This window comes from Phacochoerus africanus, chromosome 9 (genome assembly GCF_016906955.1).
Source record: "Phacochoerus africanus isolate WHEZ1 chromosome 9, ROS_Pafr_v1, whole genome shotgun sequence".
NCBI classification, from domain to species: domain Eukaryota; kingdom Metazoa; phylum Chordata; class Mammalia; order Artiodactyla; family Suidae; genus Phacochoerus; species Phacochoerus africanus.
In genome coordinates this window covers 63,570,532-63,586,119 of record NC_062552.1, presented here as the reverse complement: position 1 = coordinate 63,586,119, position 15,588 = coordinate 63,570,532, and the positions used below count along the sequence as shown (strand labels likewise).

At 38.2% G+C, this 15,588-nt stretch overlaps 1 protein-coding gene across 1 annotated transcript in view; it reads left to right on the top strand.

Annotated features, from left to right (window-relative positions):
• Positions 1–15,588, top strand: part of LOC125136636 (uncharacterized) — a 75,123-nt gene that overhangs the window by 37,904 nt on the left and 21,631 nt on the right. The window contains exon 6 of the mRNA XM_047797473.1: positions 11,599–11,740. Within this exon, the coding sequence (XP_047653429.1) occupies positions 11,599–11,740 (142 nt within the window). The remainder of the gene's footprint in view (positions 1–11,598; positions 11,741–15,588) is intronic.

The following is a 15,588-nucleotide window of genomic DNA, read 5'->3' as shown; positions in this document are numbered from 1 at the left end:
AAGAATATAAACAGATATGTGATTCTATACAAACAATTTTTTTTCATGGAAAAAAATCAGCACATTGTTAACTATGAGCCTTCTGTTTTCCTTGTAGATTGTACACCACATTGATAAAAGGTGAAACTCTACTTTGTCTTATTTTTTATTTATAGTATATATTTGCCCTTTCTTGTATTTTTATTTGTCCTAATGGTGTCCCTTGTAGATTGGATACTATGGAATATTTTTTAAGCTGGCAAGAAATTAATCTTCTTAGAGTAGTTTGGAAAACCCCATATTCATTTATTGTTGTATCAGATGTACTTGTCATTATTCTTATCACCTTATTTTGTAGTCTCTTTTTTTCTTCGATATTTCCTATAATCTCTTCTTTTGTCAACATTTGTCTATTTTTTGTTAGTCGATACCCAATATCTAATGTTCTGTCTCGAATCCGAAGTTTAAATCTTACTTTATTTGCATGTATTTCTATTTGTATCTTATCTATTTCTTCTCTACTCCTAGATGCTTATAGTATTTAAATTTTGCCTTCAGTTGAATAATTTCACTAGCATATGTTTGGGAGTGGATTGTTTTCTAATTACTTTTTCCTGGTATATGGAGAGCCTTTTTGATACACAAATATAGCTCTTTAGTTTAGGGCTTCTTCTGTTTTATTTTGAGTAGTATTTCCATTCTGTTTATTTGGCACATTTCTTCAGGAATATCAGTTAGCCGTATGTTGGATCTTCACTGTTTATCCTCTGCATTTATCATTTCCTTGCCTACATTCATCTCCCAAACCTGTGTTCCATATCAATAATTGCATTTTATGAGATATAACTTAAAAAATTCATCCTCATTACCATTTTTAACATCAGTAGGGCATTTTTCTTATTTTTTCTTAATTCTATAAGACTTTTAAGAAAAATCCAAGTCTTTTGTCTTATGTGAACTTTTACCTCTTTCATGAAAGCATTAAAAAAATTTCTTTCACAGTACAAAGCAGATCCTCTCTAAAATATTTTTTGATTTCTATAATGAATCTTTCTGAAAAGAATGTTCTTCATATAATTTAAAAAATTTCTTTCTTATACTTTGCAAACTTTCTTCATAGAACTCATATTGGATTCTTCTGTGTACTCATCTTTGAATGAAGATAGGTCATTTATGGCTGCCCTAAGCTAATACCAGATAGATTTACTTGGAAGCATTAGAATACTCCTTTCAGATCTTAAGTAAGAGAACCAGAAGATGAGGTTTATATTACTATTCAGTCATTCAGAATCCTGAAAGGTGTTGAGTGTGGGAGGGGATGGGACCTGAAAATTTTCTCTCTGTGATTTTTCTCTGTGATTGTTAAAACTTTTTTACTAGAAGCCAGCCTTTTCCTATTGAGTTTTCTATGTGGTAAGGATTATTCTAGGTTTATTCTTCTGTGCATGCACATATATTGCATATACATAGATTTTACAGAAATGGCATTAAAAATGTTGTTTTGGCAGCTTATATTCCTTTGAGGATTTTTATTTTAATACTGAAGGTCAGCACATGAGTAATTATTTTGACTTGTCTTTACTACTTATTGTGGCTTACAATCAACCACATAAGATGTCCTTCCAGGAGTTCCTGTTGTGCCTCAGTGGTTAATGAATCCGACTAGGAACCATGAGGTTTTGGGTTCGATCCCTGGCCTTGTTCAGTGGGTTAAGGATCCAGCGTTGCTGTGAGCTGTGGTGTAGGTCGTAGACGTGGCTCGGATCTGGCATTGCTGTGGCTCTGGCGTAGGCCAGCAGCTACAGCTCCGATTAGACCCCTAGCCTGGTCCAAATGTCACAGGAGCGGCCCTTAGAAAAGGCAAAAAGACCAAAAAAAAAAAAAGTCCTTCCATTTAGAAAGATTTTATCTGAACCCTCCCCACCCCAAATAGGGTGGCAATATTTGAATAGAAAACCAGAAAATTATCCAATAGAAAATGTTTTGAGGTGCATTTATTGCATAATTCACTATTAACAACAACTCTATGCCATAGATAAAATCATCCTATTTCCCAAATAAAGAAAATGCAGTTGAAAGATTACATGACTAAACTGGGAGTCAGACCAAGGTCTCTGATTCTGTGATTTCCATTATATCCCACTGTTCTGTGAACTTGTAAAAAATCCCTCTTACTTTCTTCTCCATGTTTTACTTTGAATACCCATTCTCATTGTGTTTTCAGGTCCAATCCTGATATAAGATAGGAAGAATCATATTTTACTCACCTTTGATGTTTTGTATTTGGTGTTTTGTGACATAGTTTTGGAAGCAGGGTTTCTGCTCATTAGGGTGGGGGTTCTAGCTTGAATTCCTTGTTCTCTCTTAATCCTGTTTTGGAGTCTTAGGCCAGGGCTCGGTCCTTGCTAACTGAGGGAGACTTCCTTGATGTTATTTGCTTAGGAAAAGCCTTCACTGAATATTGCTTTATGTCTGTGTTCCCCATCACTGTTGCCCCCTGCTAGACCTTACTGATGCTACTTGCAGTGCGCTACCACCTGTGGTCTGTAGCTCTGCATTTGGAATGTTGTGTTTCATCTTTTCTACATTTCCTTCCAGGGTGGGCGTCTGGGCCTCACTTTCCCCCACCTGCATCATCTGCCATTTGTTGTTAATGGTCAGGTCTAAACCTGGCTCTGGCCACACCTCCACTCCTTATTTGGCCCTGTTCCTTGCTACATAATCCAGACAATGACCCAAGATATTATAACAAAGAGTCTAAGACTTAATCCTGGTTTGAGGTCTAGCTGGTGATATGTGTGGCAGAAGCATGTATATCAGAGCTGTAAAAGATCTTACCCTTCTCCTAGCCTAACCAGCTCATATTATGGGTGAGAAAACAGAGGCAAGATTTTGCACCCCAAATCACATTTGGTGGCAGGGTTCAAATTAGAACCAGCAGTAACCTCAATTAGATTTTTATTATGTTTAAATTTCAAGAAATGTCCGCAATACCTAAGTAAGCCTTAAGCATATTTTTAAAAATACAGATTGGGCTGACAAATTTATTTTAGTATGCATGATCAATATTTGATATTAGGTTAGTGTATTTTTGCTTTTGTTTGGAAACACCAAAAAAAAAAAAAAAGAAATTATTTGGAAATTTGATTTCATCACTGCTAATAGGTGAAGGCTAGAATTTTTTTTTTTAAGCAAAGCAGTATCATTCCACCAGATGTCACTGTTTGCATGTAGCAGTGATTAAAAATAAAACTCCCCCCTCCCTAATCATGTTTTGTGAGAAAAAAATTCTATGTAGTTGCACTTTTAATCTTTTCCAGATGTATTTTTTTGAGACTATATTCTCTGAATTTTTAAAACTTTTGAAAGTATTCATTACTTCTGCTGTAGATTTTAAAGAGTTTATAAAGAAAATTATTTGTCGATTAGCATCTTCAAGAAGATGAATTCCTAAATTATTTTCTAGACCTAGGAGTTTGCTTTTCAAACAACATTCTTTTAATTAAGTTACTGTTGTCTAAATTGTGGATTATGACCCAAGAAGTCAATTTCATGGTTTGCTACAAGCACTTAAAGGAATGTCTGAGATAGACATCATTGCTTATTGCATGTAAATAATACTTTGACAAAGCTTTCGTGCATGGACATTCTTTTTTTTTTTTTTTTTAAACAAAAGAAGTATAATCCAGCCAAAAAAAAGTATATAAACATGAAATTCAGATAAGGCATATTACAAATAACATAGAAGTACAATAAGAAAAGCAGCTGTAAGGTGCAATACATTTTTGTTTTCACTGTCAGATTGAAAAAAATTCCTTAGATTGATGACACCCAGTGTTGTTCAGGATTTTGAGAAAAGGCCATTCTCATACTTTGCTGGTGGGAAAACAAGTTAGTACAGCCTGGTTTGAAGGGCAGTTTGTCAGTATCTTTCAACATTTAAAATGAGTTTACCAGAGTTCCCCTTGTGGCTCAGCAGATTAAGAACCTAACATAGTGTCTGTGAGGATGTACTTCGGTCCCTGGCCTAGCTCAGTGGGTTAAGGATCTGGCGTTGCTGAAAGCTGTGGCTCAGATCCGTTGTTGCGGTGGCTGTGGCCTAGGCCCAAAGCTGCAGTTCCAATTCAACAACCTCTAGCCCAGGAACTTCCAAATGCTGCAGATGTAGTCTTTTTTTTCCGAAATTTTATTTTTATTTTTTTTTACAGAATAAAATACATACATTTAAACACAGTTACATTCACACAGATTATTATATCATGGATCTTAAGAAACAGATTAGGAGTTCCCGTCGTGGCGCAGTGGTTAACGAATCCGACTAGGAACCATGAGGTTGCGGGTTCGGTCCCTGCCCTTGCTCAGTGGGTTAACGATCCGGCGTGGCCGTGAGCTGTGGTGTAGGTTGCAGACGCGGCTCGGATCCCGCGTTGCTGTGGCTCTGGCGTAGGCCGGTGGCTACAGCTCCGATTCAACCCCTAGCCTGGGAACCTCCATATGCCGCGGGAGCGGCCCAAGAAATAGCAACAACAACAACAACAAAAAGACAAAAAGACAAAAAAAAAAAAAAGAAACAGATTAAATGACTCCCTCTGGAGAAGTGGAATGGAAAATATGCTGAGACAAATAGGAAATTTATTCTATACTTTATCCCATTTTGTATGGCTTTCATCCTTATTATTTAGTAGTATCTATTACATTTCAATTTTTAACAATTAGCATTATATTAAAATTGTTATATTACGCAACTAAAATTTACAAAGAAGAAAGCCTTATATACCATTAAATATTTTATATAGCATAATAAAAAGAATAACTGGTAAGAATAACAAAAATAATATATCCTCTGAAAATAAGTATAAAATGCATAAATTGGTTAAAATACAGTGTAACTATATAAATATGTCCTCACAATTTGTTACATCTTATTGATTCTTCAATATAGGCATTACACCATTCTAGGTGACGTGATAAGACATTATAGACCTTACATTGTACCATGGAGAGAAATGGTTATTAATAATACAGTTGTAGAACTGTATTATTTAATTGTACAGTTGCATTATTTAATTATAATTATCATAAATTCTGTGACGGAGAGGAAATCAGAATCAGATCTAAGAAGACTTCAGCATTCCAAGAATGATGTCAAATGACCCCCTTCATAGTGGATTATGCACTTACTTACTATAAGATATATTTCTTCTCCAGAGATTCCTTGTTTGTGTATCAGTTGTAGATTTTTGGTTTGCAGTTATTCTGAAGTTTTGATATGAGTCTATATGTATATGAGATTGTTTTAAGTTGTTCTCTTAATTGCAAGTTCATCTCCAGTGTCCTGTATTTGTACCCACCTCTTCTCATGATTTCTGATTTTGGTGGTATAATTGTGCATGGATGATTTCATATCTTTACTGTATATATGCCTTTACTGGTGAGCCTTGTCATTTGTGGAATTTTTGTTTCCTGTTCCTGTCTTTTCTTTTCTGCCTAGAGACGTTCCTTTAGTATTTGTTGTAAGGTTGGTTTAGTGTTGCTGAATTCTGTCACTTTTGCTTATCTGTGAAGGTTTTGATTTCTCCTTCAAATCTGAAGGAGAGCCTTGCTGGGTAGAGTAATCTTGGTTGGAGGTTTTTTCCTTTCATCACGTGAAGTATATCATGCCACTCCCTTCTGGCTTGCAGAGTTTCTGCTGAAAAATCTTTGGATAACCTTATTGGAGTTCCCTTGTCTGTTATTTTTTTCTTTCCCTATCTGCTTTCAGGATTTTCTCTTTGTCTTTAATTTTGGTCAGTTTGATTAATATGTGTCTCGGGGTGTTCCTCCTTGGATTTATTTTATATGGTACTCGTTTTGCTTCCTGGATTTGAGTGAGTGGTTCCTTTCCCATGTTAGGGAAGTTTTTGGCTGTTATCTCTTGGAATATTTTTTCTGTCCTCTTCTCTCTCTCTTCTCCTTCTGGCACCCCTATAACATGGATGTTGGTGCATTTCACGTTGTCCCAGAGTTCTCTGAGACTCTCTCCATTTCTTTTCAGTCTTTTTTCTCTTTTCTGTTCCGCATCTGTAATTTCCACTAATCTGTCCTTTACCTCGCTTATTCGTTCTTCTGCCTCCTGTATTCTGCTGTTAGCTGCTTCTAGTGAGTTTTTTATTTCAGTTATTGTATTTTGTGCATGGACATTCTTAAAGTGTCCCTGAACACATCGTCTTTGAGTTGCATAAAAATGACCATGAGCTTTATCCTATGAAGTCTCCCCCATGTTTTGTACCACAAAGAGCACAATAAATTTTTAAGGAAGGGATAGCTAAGATGTGATGGGGGAACTTCTCAGTTATAGTCATGCTGTAAAGGGGAGAGGGTTGCTGGAGGGAGAACCCTTCTCCACGTTTCACAGAGTGGAGTCACAGTCAATTTTATGTAGCTCACACAAGGCCTGTGAGGAGATTTTTAAGTATGTTCACTGCCTAGAGCAGATGTTCTCTAAACTTCTTTGACACAACCTATAATAAGAAAAGCATTCTATGTCTCTGGCCCCAAGGGAGACCAGTGATGACTGGAAAGGAGGTTTAACTCACTTTGACAGAGGTGCTTGTCTTCCTCATTCAGTCCACTCAATGATAATAACAAAAATGATTGTAACATCAACCACTTACTATTTTTTTTTTACTTCGTGCAAATATATATATGAATATATATGTGTGTGTGGAGAGATATATATATATATATATATTATATATATATATTTTTTAGGGCCACACCCACAGCATGTGGAAGTTACCAGGTTAGGGGTTGAATCAGAGGTATAGCTTCTAACCTATACCACAGCCACAGCAACGAGGGATTTAAGCTGCATCTGTGACCCACACCATAGCTCATGGCACCACTGGATCCCCAACCCACTGAGTAATGTCAGGGATCGAACCCGCATCCTCATGGATACTAGTTGGGTTCGTTACCACTGAGCCACAACAGGAACTCCCATGTATATCATTTCTAAGTATTAGACCCGAAGGGCCCAATCACTGTTGCTTTTCATAGATGAGGAAACTGAGACTTTAAAAAAGTGACTTATCCAACACAACATATCAAAGTGGCCAAACTGGGGCTTAAATCTGGGTTTTTAATCTCATTCTGAAGCTAGCTCTTCTCACTATAGTGGTATCCTTTAGTGCTTCCCCTGAAGATAAGGACCACCTGGAGTGTTTATCAGTTCTTTGGGCTCTATCCGAAATCAAATAACTAGAATCTCCAGAGGAGGTATATGGGAAGCTATAGATTTGGCAAGCATCCCAGGACATTCTAACAATCAGGCTCTTTTAAGAAAAGAGCATCTTCATCGTGCATCAGAATCAACCGTAGGGCTGGTTAAAACGCAGACAGCTGGGTGCCATCCTCAGAGCTTCTGCTTCAGTGTGTGTGTGATGGGGCTCAAGAATTTTCACTTCTAGCAAGTTCCTATTGATGTTAATGGTGCTGGTTAGGCAAACACTTTGAGAATCAGTGCAAGTACATCCTGCCACCCATGGTTTTCAGTTTCTCAGAACAGGTTGTGGGCTGGCTTTGGCTGTGGGATTCTTCAAGGTCAGTATTTAACAATACTTATTCAGTATCTACAATATTCACAGTCAAGGAGACAGAAAATGACTAAGAATCACTCCTCCCTCCTCCCCAACCAGGCTGTAATCTACTGTGGAAAAAATAGTGAATAAAATGTAGTATATTCTGTAATAAGGTTGCAGATTAAATGCACCAGGGAAACTAGGGAGGCAAAGATGACATTTCTGGGCAGAAGGACATTTGTAAAGGTCTCCTGGAAGAGTAGAGATCTGAAAATCTTATTTTCAATGTTTTTATAGCCACACTGCATTGTAGTTGGGTTTGCCTATCTCCCATATTGCGCCTATAGTATCTCAGCACCTAGAGCACCTTTTTTTTTTTTTTTTTTTTTAACAGTGCATATAAGTTGGGCCAGGTGTTGGGGAGAGAAGTAGGACTGGTAAAGTAGGTGGTGCCCAGACTCTGGAGGGACTCCTGCCTGCAAAGCTCAGGAGCTTGGGTTTTATACTGCATGTATAGTTATTAACGTATTTGAAAGGGGGTAACTGAAAACAACTCTGGCAGAGGTATATTGCATGGAACAGAAGAGGGAAAGTCTGGAGGTGGGGAACAGCAAAGATCTTACCATAGGACTCAGTTGAGAGAAAATGCAGTGGAAGGGAGAGACACCCTGGACAGAGCAGGACCAGGACTAGTGATTACTGTTGGCAGTGAGGTAGAGTTGGAGATGAAGAGATTTTCATCTGAACCATGGTGAGATGGTGGTGGACTCCAAAGGGGAGAACTCTAGAAAAGATTTGTTCTTTTCTCTGGACATAAATAAAAAAAAGGAAGCAGGGGAAATCTTGACAAAAGTTTTACAGTAAGTAATTCATCTTTGTGGTATAGGAACAATTGCTAACATTGGCTAGCCTTTCCGCTAAGGTCCCAAATTCATGTCTGCCAGCACTATGCACTCTAAAATGTCTCTTCACTTCATTGACTTTCCCTCAAACCAGCCAGAATTTCCATTTCTTTGGTGTACATTTGGAAGGTGAAAAGATGATAAGATGTGAATAATTTTGACTTTGTTTTTGGGTTAGGGCCAGAAAAAAATATAGCAGTGCTTCAGGGTCACTTTTTAAGTTACCCCTCTCCTCCCTGGTCTTAGACATACTTTACTGATCTTGATGTACGTACTTTCTTGGCTCACTATTCTAGACAACAGAATACCCTGTTCTTTTGTTTTTCTTGGATATATCAGTCAGGATTCATTTGCAGAAAACAGAAATATTTTTTAGCTATTTTAGGCATAAATGGATTTAGTAATGAGAATATGATGCTTTTAAAATCAATGGAGGGAGTTCCTATTGTGGCTTAGCAGTAATGAGTCTGACTAGTATCCATGAGGATGAGATTTTGATCCCTGGCCTTGCTCAGTGGGTTAAGCATCTGGAGTTGCCGTGAGCTGTGGTGTAGGTCGCAGATGTGACTAGGAGCCTGTGTTGCTGTGGCTGTGGCGTAGGCCAGCAGCTGCAGCTCTGATTGGACCCCTAGCCTGGGAACTTCCATATGCTATGGGTGCAGCCCTAAAAAATAACTAAGTAACTTATTAACTAAAATAAAATAAAAAATCAAATCAAATCAATGGAAAGTTTGGACAAATGGGCTCTAGGCAGGGTGGGCTTTTCAGAGATGATTCACATAGCATGTTTAACTGGCTGCTGAGGCTGCTGCTCCTTCTGGCGCAGTCAGGAAGGTGGGAAATCCAAAGGTCAACATTGGCAACATACCACCTTAGCTGAGATTCAGAGTTCATGTAGCTTATACTGTCACAGCTTTTGATCCTGGAACCACACTATGTCTGTGTGAATTGCTGACTGGCCAAAAAAAAAAAAAAAAAATCTACCCACGAAAGAGGTAACTGCAGCCTTGCCACAGAAGAACTCAACATTGCCATGACTAATTGCCCGCAGGAACATTAGAACCTTCTTCCTTCCAAGTTGTATGTGGGTGTATCTGTTAGTAGATCCTAAATCACACCTGGGACACTGGCTGCAAGAGAGTCTTCACCTCTCCATCCCCAGCAGTTCAGGAAAGTGTGTTAAAAGGATGATGGATTGGGTGTTGAAGGATAGTCTACTATATTCACTGTGCTGAGACTTGAACTTTAATTGCATTGAATTCAAATATTTGACTGCATGAGATAGGAGGCTTTTGTCCAGCTACCTAGTTTGGCAAAGCCCTATCTTCTCCAACCTAGCTTGGGTGGGTATTGTTAAGTCAGTTTGGTATATGTGAGCTTTGTCTTCAGTTTGGTGGCTCATAAAGTGTCTATTCATATAATGGTATACTAAAAAGTTAGAGGGAATATTGACTCTAAATACTTCCATTTGAAATTGAACAATGGCTATAGTCTGTGTAGTCTACTTTATACTCACTTTATACTTCTTTTACAGTGAGTACTGCAGTACAAAAAATAATGTATTTTTAAGCAGTCTGTAAGTTAGTCATTAATGAGACATCTTCACATCAATTTTTTTCTTGGCCACACCAGCAGCTTGTGGAAGTTCCCAGGCCAGGGATTGAACCAGCTAGATCTTTAACCTGCTAAGCCACCAGGGAACTCCTTGCCTTCAATTTTTTTTTTTTCTGTTTATGGCCACGCCTGAGGCTTATGGAAGTTCCTGGACTAGGGGTCAAATTGGAGCTGAAGCTGCTGGCTTATGCCACAGCCATAGCATCACTAGATCTGAGCCATATCATCAACCTATACCACAGCTTGTGGCAAGGCTGGATCCTTAATCCACTAAGCGAGGCCAGGGGTTGAACCCTCATCCTCACGGACTCTATATGTGGTTCTTAACCCACTGAGCCACAACGGGTACTCCTGCCTTTAAATTTTGATTTACCTCATCTCTTTGGTTTAATTAAAGCTTTTGTTGATAAGGTTTAAACCTCCTATATATAATTGTATGCATGTGTAGTTTGTAACCTAGAAGTGAAAACCTGATGCTCTTAACAGTTTTCTGTTCATCCTGGCAAGCTATGAATGAAGAAGAAAGGCTTTTTTTTTTTTTTAACTTTTTAAGGCCACACCTGTGGCATATGGAAATTCCTAGACTAGGGGTGAATCAGAGCTGCAGTTGCCAGGCTGTGCCACAGCCACAGCCACAGCAATGCAGAATCCAAGCCCTGTCTGTGACCTGCACTGCAGCTTGGAGTAATATCAGATCCGTAACCCACTGAGCAAGGCCATGGATTGAACCCACATCCTCATGGATACTTGTTGGGTTGGTAACCTGCTGAGCCATGATGGACACTCTAAGTAGAGAAACCTTAATGTGAGAAGGCAGTTTTGCCTCAGCCTAAGGAATGAAACCATTTCCTGTGAGCTTGGAGTGGGGAGAAGATTAGGAATCAGAAAGTAGACACCCTTTCTTATAATCAGGTTTTCCTAGGGGGGAATTTATTATTCTAATATTACTTTAAAAAGCATCATAGGAGTTCCTGTTGTGGCTCAGTGGTTGACGAATCTGACTAGGAACCATGAGGTTGCGGGTTCGATCCTGGCCTTGCTCAGTGGGTTAAGGATCCAGGGTTGCCATGAGCTGTAGTGTAGGTTGCAGACGTGGCTCGGATCCCGAGTTGCTGTGGCTCTGGTGTAGGCCAGTGGCTGGGAGCGGCCCAAGAAATGCCAAAAAGAAAGCATCATAGAGGTTACTACTAAAATACATTCAGAAGTAAACAAATTATTTTTTTAAATTATTTCCTATTTTGGATTATCAGACTTATGCCCAATATCTGTTTAGTACATATTAAACATCAATGTGGGGAGTTCACTCTTGGCTCCATGGTTTAAGGATCCAGCTTGTCGCTCCAGCGGCTTGGGTCGCTGCTGTGGCGCAGATTCAGTCCCTGGCCTGGGAATTTCCACATGATGTGTGCATGTCCAGAAGAAAAAAAAAAAAAACAGCAAAAAAGTCAGTGTGTTTATTTTGGCTGAGATATAAAATGAGAACAAACATCTTTTGCTTTATCAATGACTTAAAAGTTTTATCTGTATTTTTTATTACACTGTAGAATACTGCAAGGAATTCCTTCAGTGGGTGACAATCAAGAACACGTTGGTGTCCTTCCAACAACACCAGGGATACCAACTGGCTTGGCACCAGGAATTGGACGGAATGCGCACAAACCACATCTGCTTCTATCAGGAGAGGAAGTAAGAACTTCCTTTAATATTAGTTTTCTCTACCTCACAGTTTCTCAACCTTTTTCATTTCAAGACCCTACTAATTAATTTATTTGTTTATTTTTGTCTTTTTTAGGGCCACACCTGTAGCATATGGAGCATATGGAGCATATGGAGGTTCCCAGGCTAGGGGTTGAATAGGAGCTTTAGCTGCCAGCCTACACCACAACCAGAGCAACTTGGGATCCTAGCTCACAGCAATGCCAGATCTCGGACACTGAGCCAGGCCAGGGATTGAACCTGTGACCTCATGGATTCTAGTCGGGTTCTTTAACCACTGAGCCATGATGGAAACTCCCTCAAGACCCTTTTTACAGTCTTAAAAATTATAGAGGACTTCAATAATTATTTATGTAGGTTATATCTATTGACATTTACAATTGTAGAACTTAAAGCTGAGAAAATGCTTAAATGTTTATTTTTTATTTATTAAAATAATAAATCCATATATGTTAACACACATAATGCATTTTTATGAAAATTATATTTTTAAACAAAAAATTAATGTGAAAACTAGGATTTTATATATATATATATATATATTTTTTTTTTTTTTTTGGTCTTTTTTTGCCTTTTCTTGGGCCGCTCCCTCGGCATATGGAGGTTCCCAGGCTAGGGGTTTAATCAGAGCTGTAGCCACCGGCCTACACCACAGCCACAGCAACGTGGGATCTGAGCCGCATCTTCGACCTATACCACAGCTCACGGCAATGCCGGATCCTTAACCCACTGAGCAAGGCCAGGGATCAAACCCATAACCTCATGGTTCCTAGTTGGATTCGTTAACCACTGCACCACAACGGGAACTCCATATTTTTTTTTTCAAATCTCTTTATTGTCTGGCTTAATAGGTGACAGATGGATTATTATGTCCACTTCTGTATTCAGTTTTGTGGTAGGATGTTTGTTTGAAATATGTGAGGCCAGGTCTGTCCTCACGCAGATGTGTAGTTGGAAAAGGAAAGATTATTTTAATAGCCCTTTAACATAATTATGGATATTTTTCTTTGATAACATGCCAAAACTTTACAAGCGGTAGTTTCTTGAAAGTCAGTTGTGAGACTTCCATTTCTGGGAAAGATGCAGTAGAAGCACTTTTTCCTATTCTTCCTTCTTAGAACAAGTAAAAACCTGGAAGTTAACAAACATAGGACAGATCTGAAAGTTGGAGAGACTGAGGCAATAACTAGGAACTTTGTGACCCAAGAAGTGACTTAGACCTGAAAAAAAACTGGTAACCAAGAAAGAAAACTAGGTAAAGACAGAAAAAAAAAAAAAAAAAAAAGAAAAAAGTCCCAACAAAAGCCTACCGTCTCTAGGCAACGAACCAGGAAAATGGCAGCCTAGCAAGGCAAAATTTTTAGACAATAACTGCTCAACCCTAGCCAAACACCACAGGAAAAATTGTGGCCCTAGTCCTTCCTTCACTTCACCAGCAAAGGCCTAGTAGGAAAACTAGACTTTTATTCCTGCCAGAGTATAAGAAGGCACCATAACACCGCTGCCAGAGTGGTGTTGAAGAAGGCTATATGGGGCTGGGACTTCATCCTAACAGGCTGGTGATGAGGTTTCCCACCTGTGGTGTCAGTTGAGACCACATGGGGCATCTGGACTTGTGTCCCCACCTTATAGTAATGAGCTCCTTCCCTCCCCACTGTGGTGGTATCCGAAGAGGCCCAGAAAACAGGAGGTTTAAATAAGATCCAGAGTCTCATAACACATTACTCCAAATATCCATATTTTTGATTGAAAATCACTAATCATACCAAGAACGAGGAAAATCTCCAACTGAATATAAGAAGATAATCAATAGATGCTGTCACTTAGATCATAGAGGTATTAGAATTATCTGACAATGATTTTAAAGTGGCCATCATAAAAATGCTTCAGTGATATTTATGAACACACCTGAAGCAAATTAAAAATATAGAAAGATTCAGAAAGGAAATAGAAAGTCATAGGAAAGAAGTTGAAGATATTCTAGAAATGAAAAAGTATAGTAATTGAAATATAAAAAGCTCAAGAGACAGGCTCAACAGCAGAATGGAGGAGATAGGAAAGAATCAGTGAAGTTGAAGATAAAACAATGAATTTATCCAGTTGAGCAACAAAGAGAAATAAACTGAAAAAAAATTAACAGAGACTTGGACTTGTGGAGGTATAATGAAAGATCTAACATTTGTGTTATTACAGTCCTAGAAGGAGAAGAAAAAGAAGAGAAGTGACTGAAAATGTATAGGAAGAAATAAGGGCTGGAAACATTCCAAATTTGGTGAAAGGATTTTTTTTTTGGGGGGGGGGTCTTTTTTAGGGCCACATCCATGGCATATGGAAATTCCCAGGCTAGGGGTTCAATCAGATATATAGCTGCCGGCCTATGCCACACAGCTACAGCAACCGCCGGATCCGAGCTACATCTGTAGCCTACCCCACAGCTCACGGCAATGCCAGATCCTAACCCACTGAGTGAGGCTAGGGATTGAACTGGTGTCCTCATGAATACTAGTCGGGTTTGTTACCGCTGAGCCGTGAAGGGAACTCCTGACAAAAGATTTAAACCTGCATATTCAGGAAGCTGAGCAAACCCCAAGCAGGAAAAATCCAAAGAAATCTGTACCAAGTCACTTAATAGTCAAATTTCTGAAAACTGATAACAAAGAAAAAAATCTTGAAAGGAGCAAGAGAGAAAAAAATATATATTGTCTCCAGGAGAAAAACAATTTGAAAGGCAGTGGATTTCTCTTCAGAAACTGTGGAGGCCAGAAGTGGCAGAATGTTTTTCCAATGCTGAATGAAAGACAAGAACTGTAAGCTCTGAGCCCTATATCCAGAGAAGATATACTTCAGAAATGAAGGGGAATCAAGACATTTTCAGCTGAAAGGAACCTAAGACTTACCCTAAAAGAAAAGCTAGAGGATGTTCTCTACACAAGAAGAAAATGATAAAAGAAGAAAACTTGGAGTATCTAGAAGGAACAACAACCATGTAAAGCAAAAAATATGGATAAATGCAATAGACTTTTCTTTTGAGTTTTCTAAGTTATATCTGTCCATTGAAGGAAAAATTGCTATACTGTTAAATGTATATAGAGGAAGTATTTAAGACAATTGTATTATATATAAGTGGAGACGAGTAAAGAGACATAAAGGGAGGTAAGGTTTCTACCCATCACTTGAACTGGTAAAATGGAGACATCAATAGACTTTGATAAGTTATGTTTATGATGTAATACCTAGAGCAAAAGTAGAAAAGCTATATGAAGAGATACACTCAAAAACACCAGAGATAAATAAAAGTAGAATTCCATGTAACAGGAAAGCAGGACACAGAACACAAAGAAATAAAAGAAACCAGAGAGAACAAACAGAAAACAAAAAATGAAATGGCATCTGAAACCCCTAAATCAAATGTGAATGGTATAAAGACACTAATTAAATGACAGAGCTTGCAGAGTAGATGAAAAGACATGACCCAACCACAAGTGGGTCTATAAGAAACTGTCTTCAAATGTAATGATTTAGGGAAGTTGAAAGTAAAAAGTGAAAAAAAAGATACAGTATGTAAATATTCATCAAAGAAAAGCAGGAGTGTCTGTATTAATATCAGATAAAGTAGACTTCCCAGCAAAGGTTATCAGAGACAGAGAGGGGTGTTATGATAAAAATGTCAAACTACCAGGAAGACATAGTAGTCTTTTTGTTTTTTTTTTTTTTAAATTGAAGTATAGTTAGTTTATAATGTTGTGTTAATTTTGCTGTATGATAAAGTGATTAAATTACACACACATATATACATTAAAAAAATATATATTCTTTTT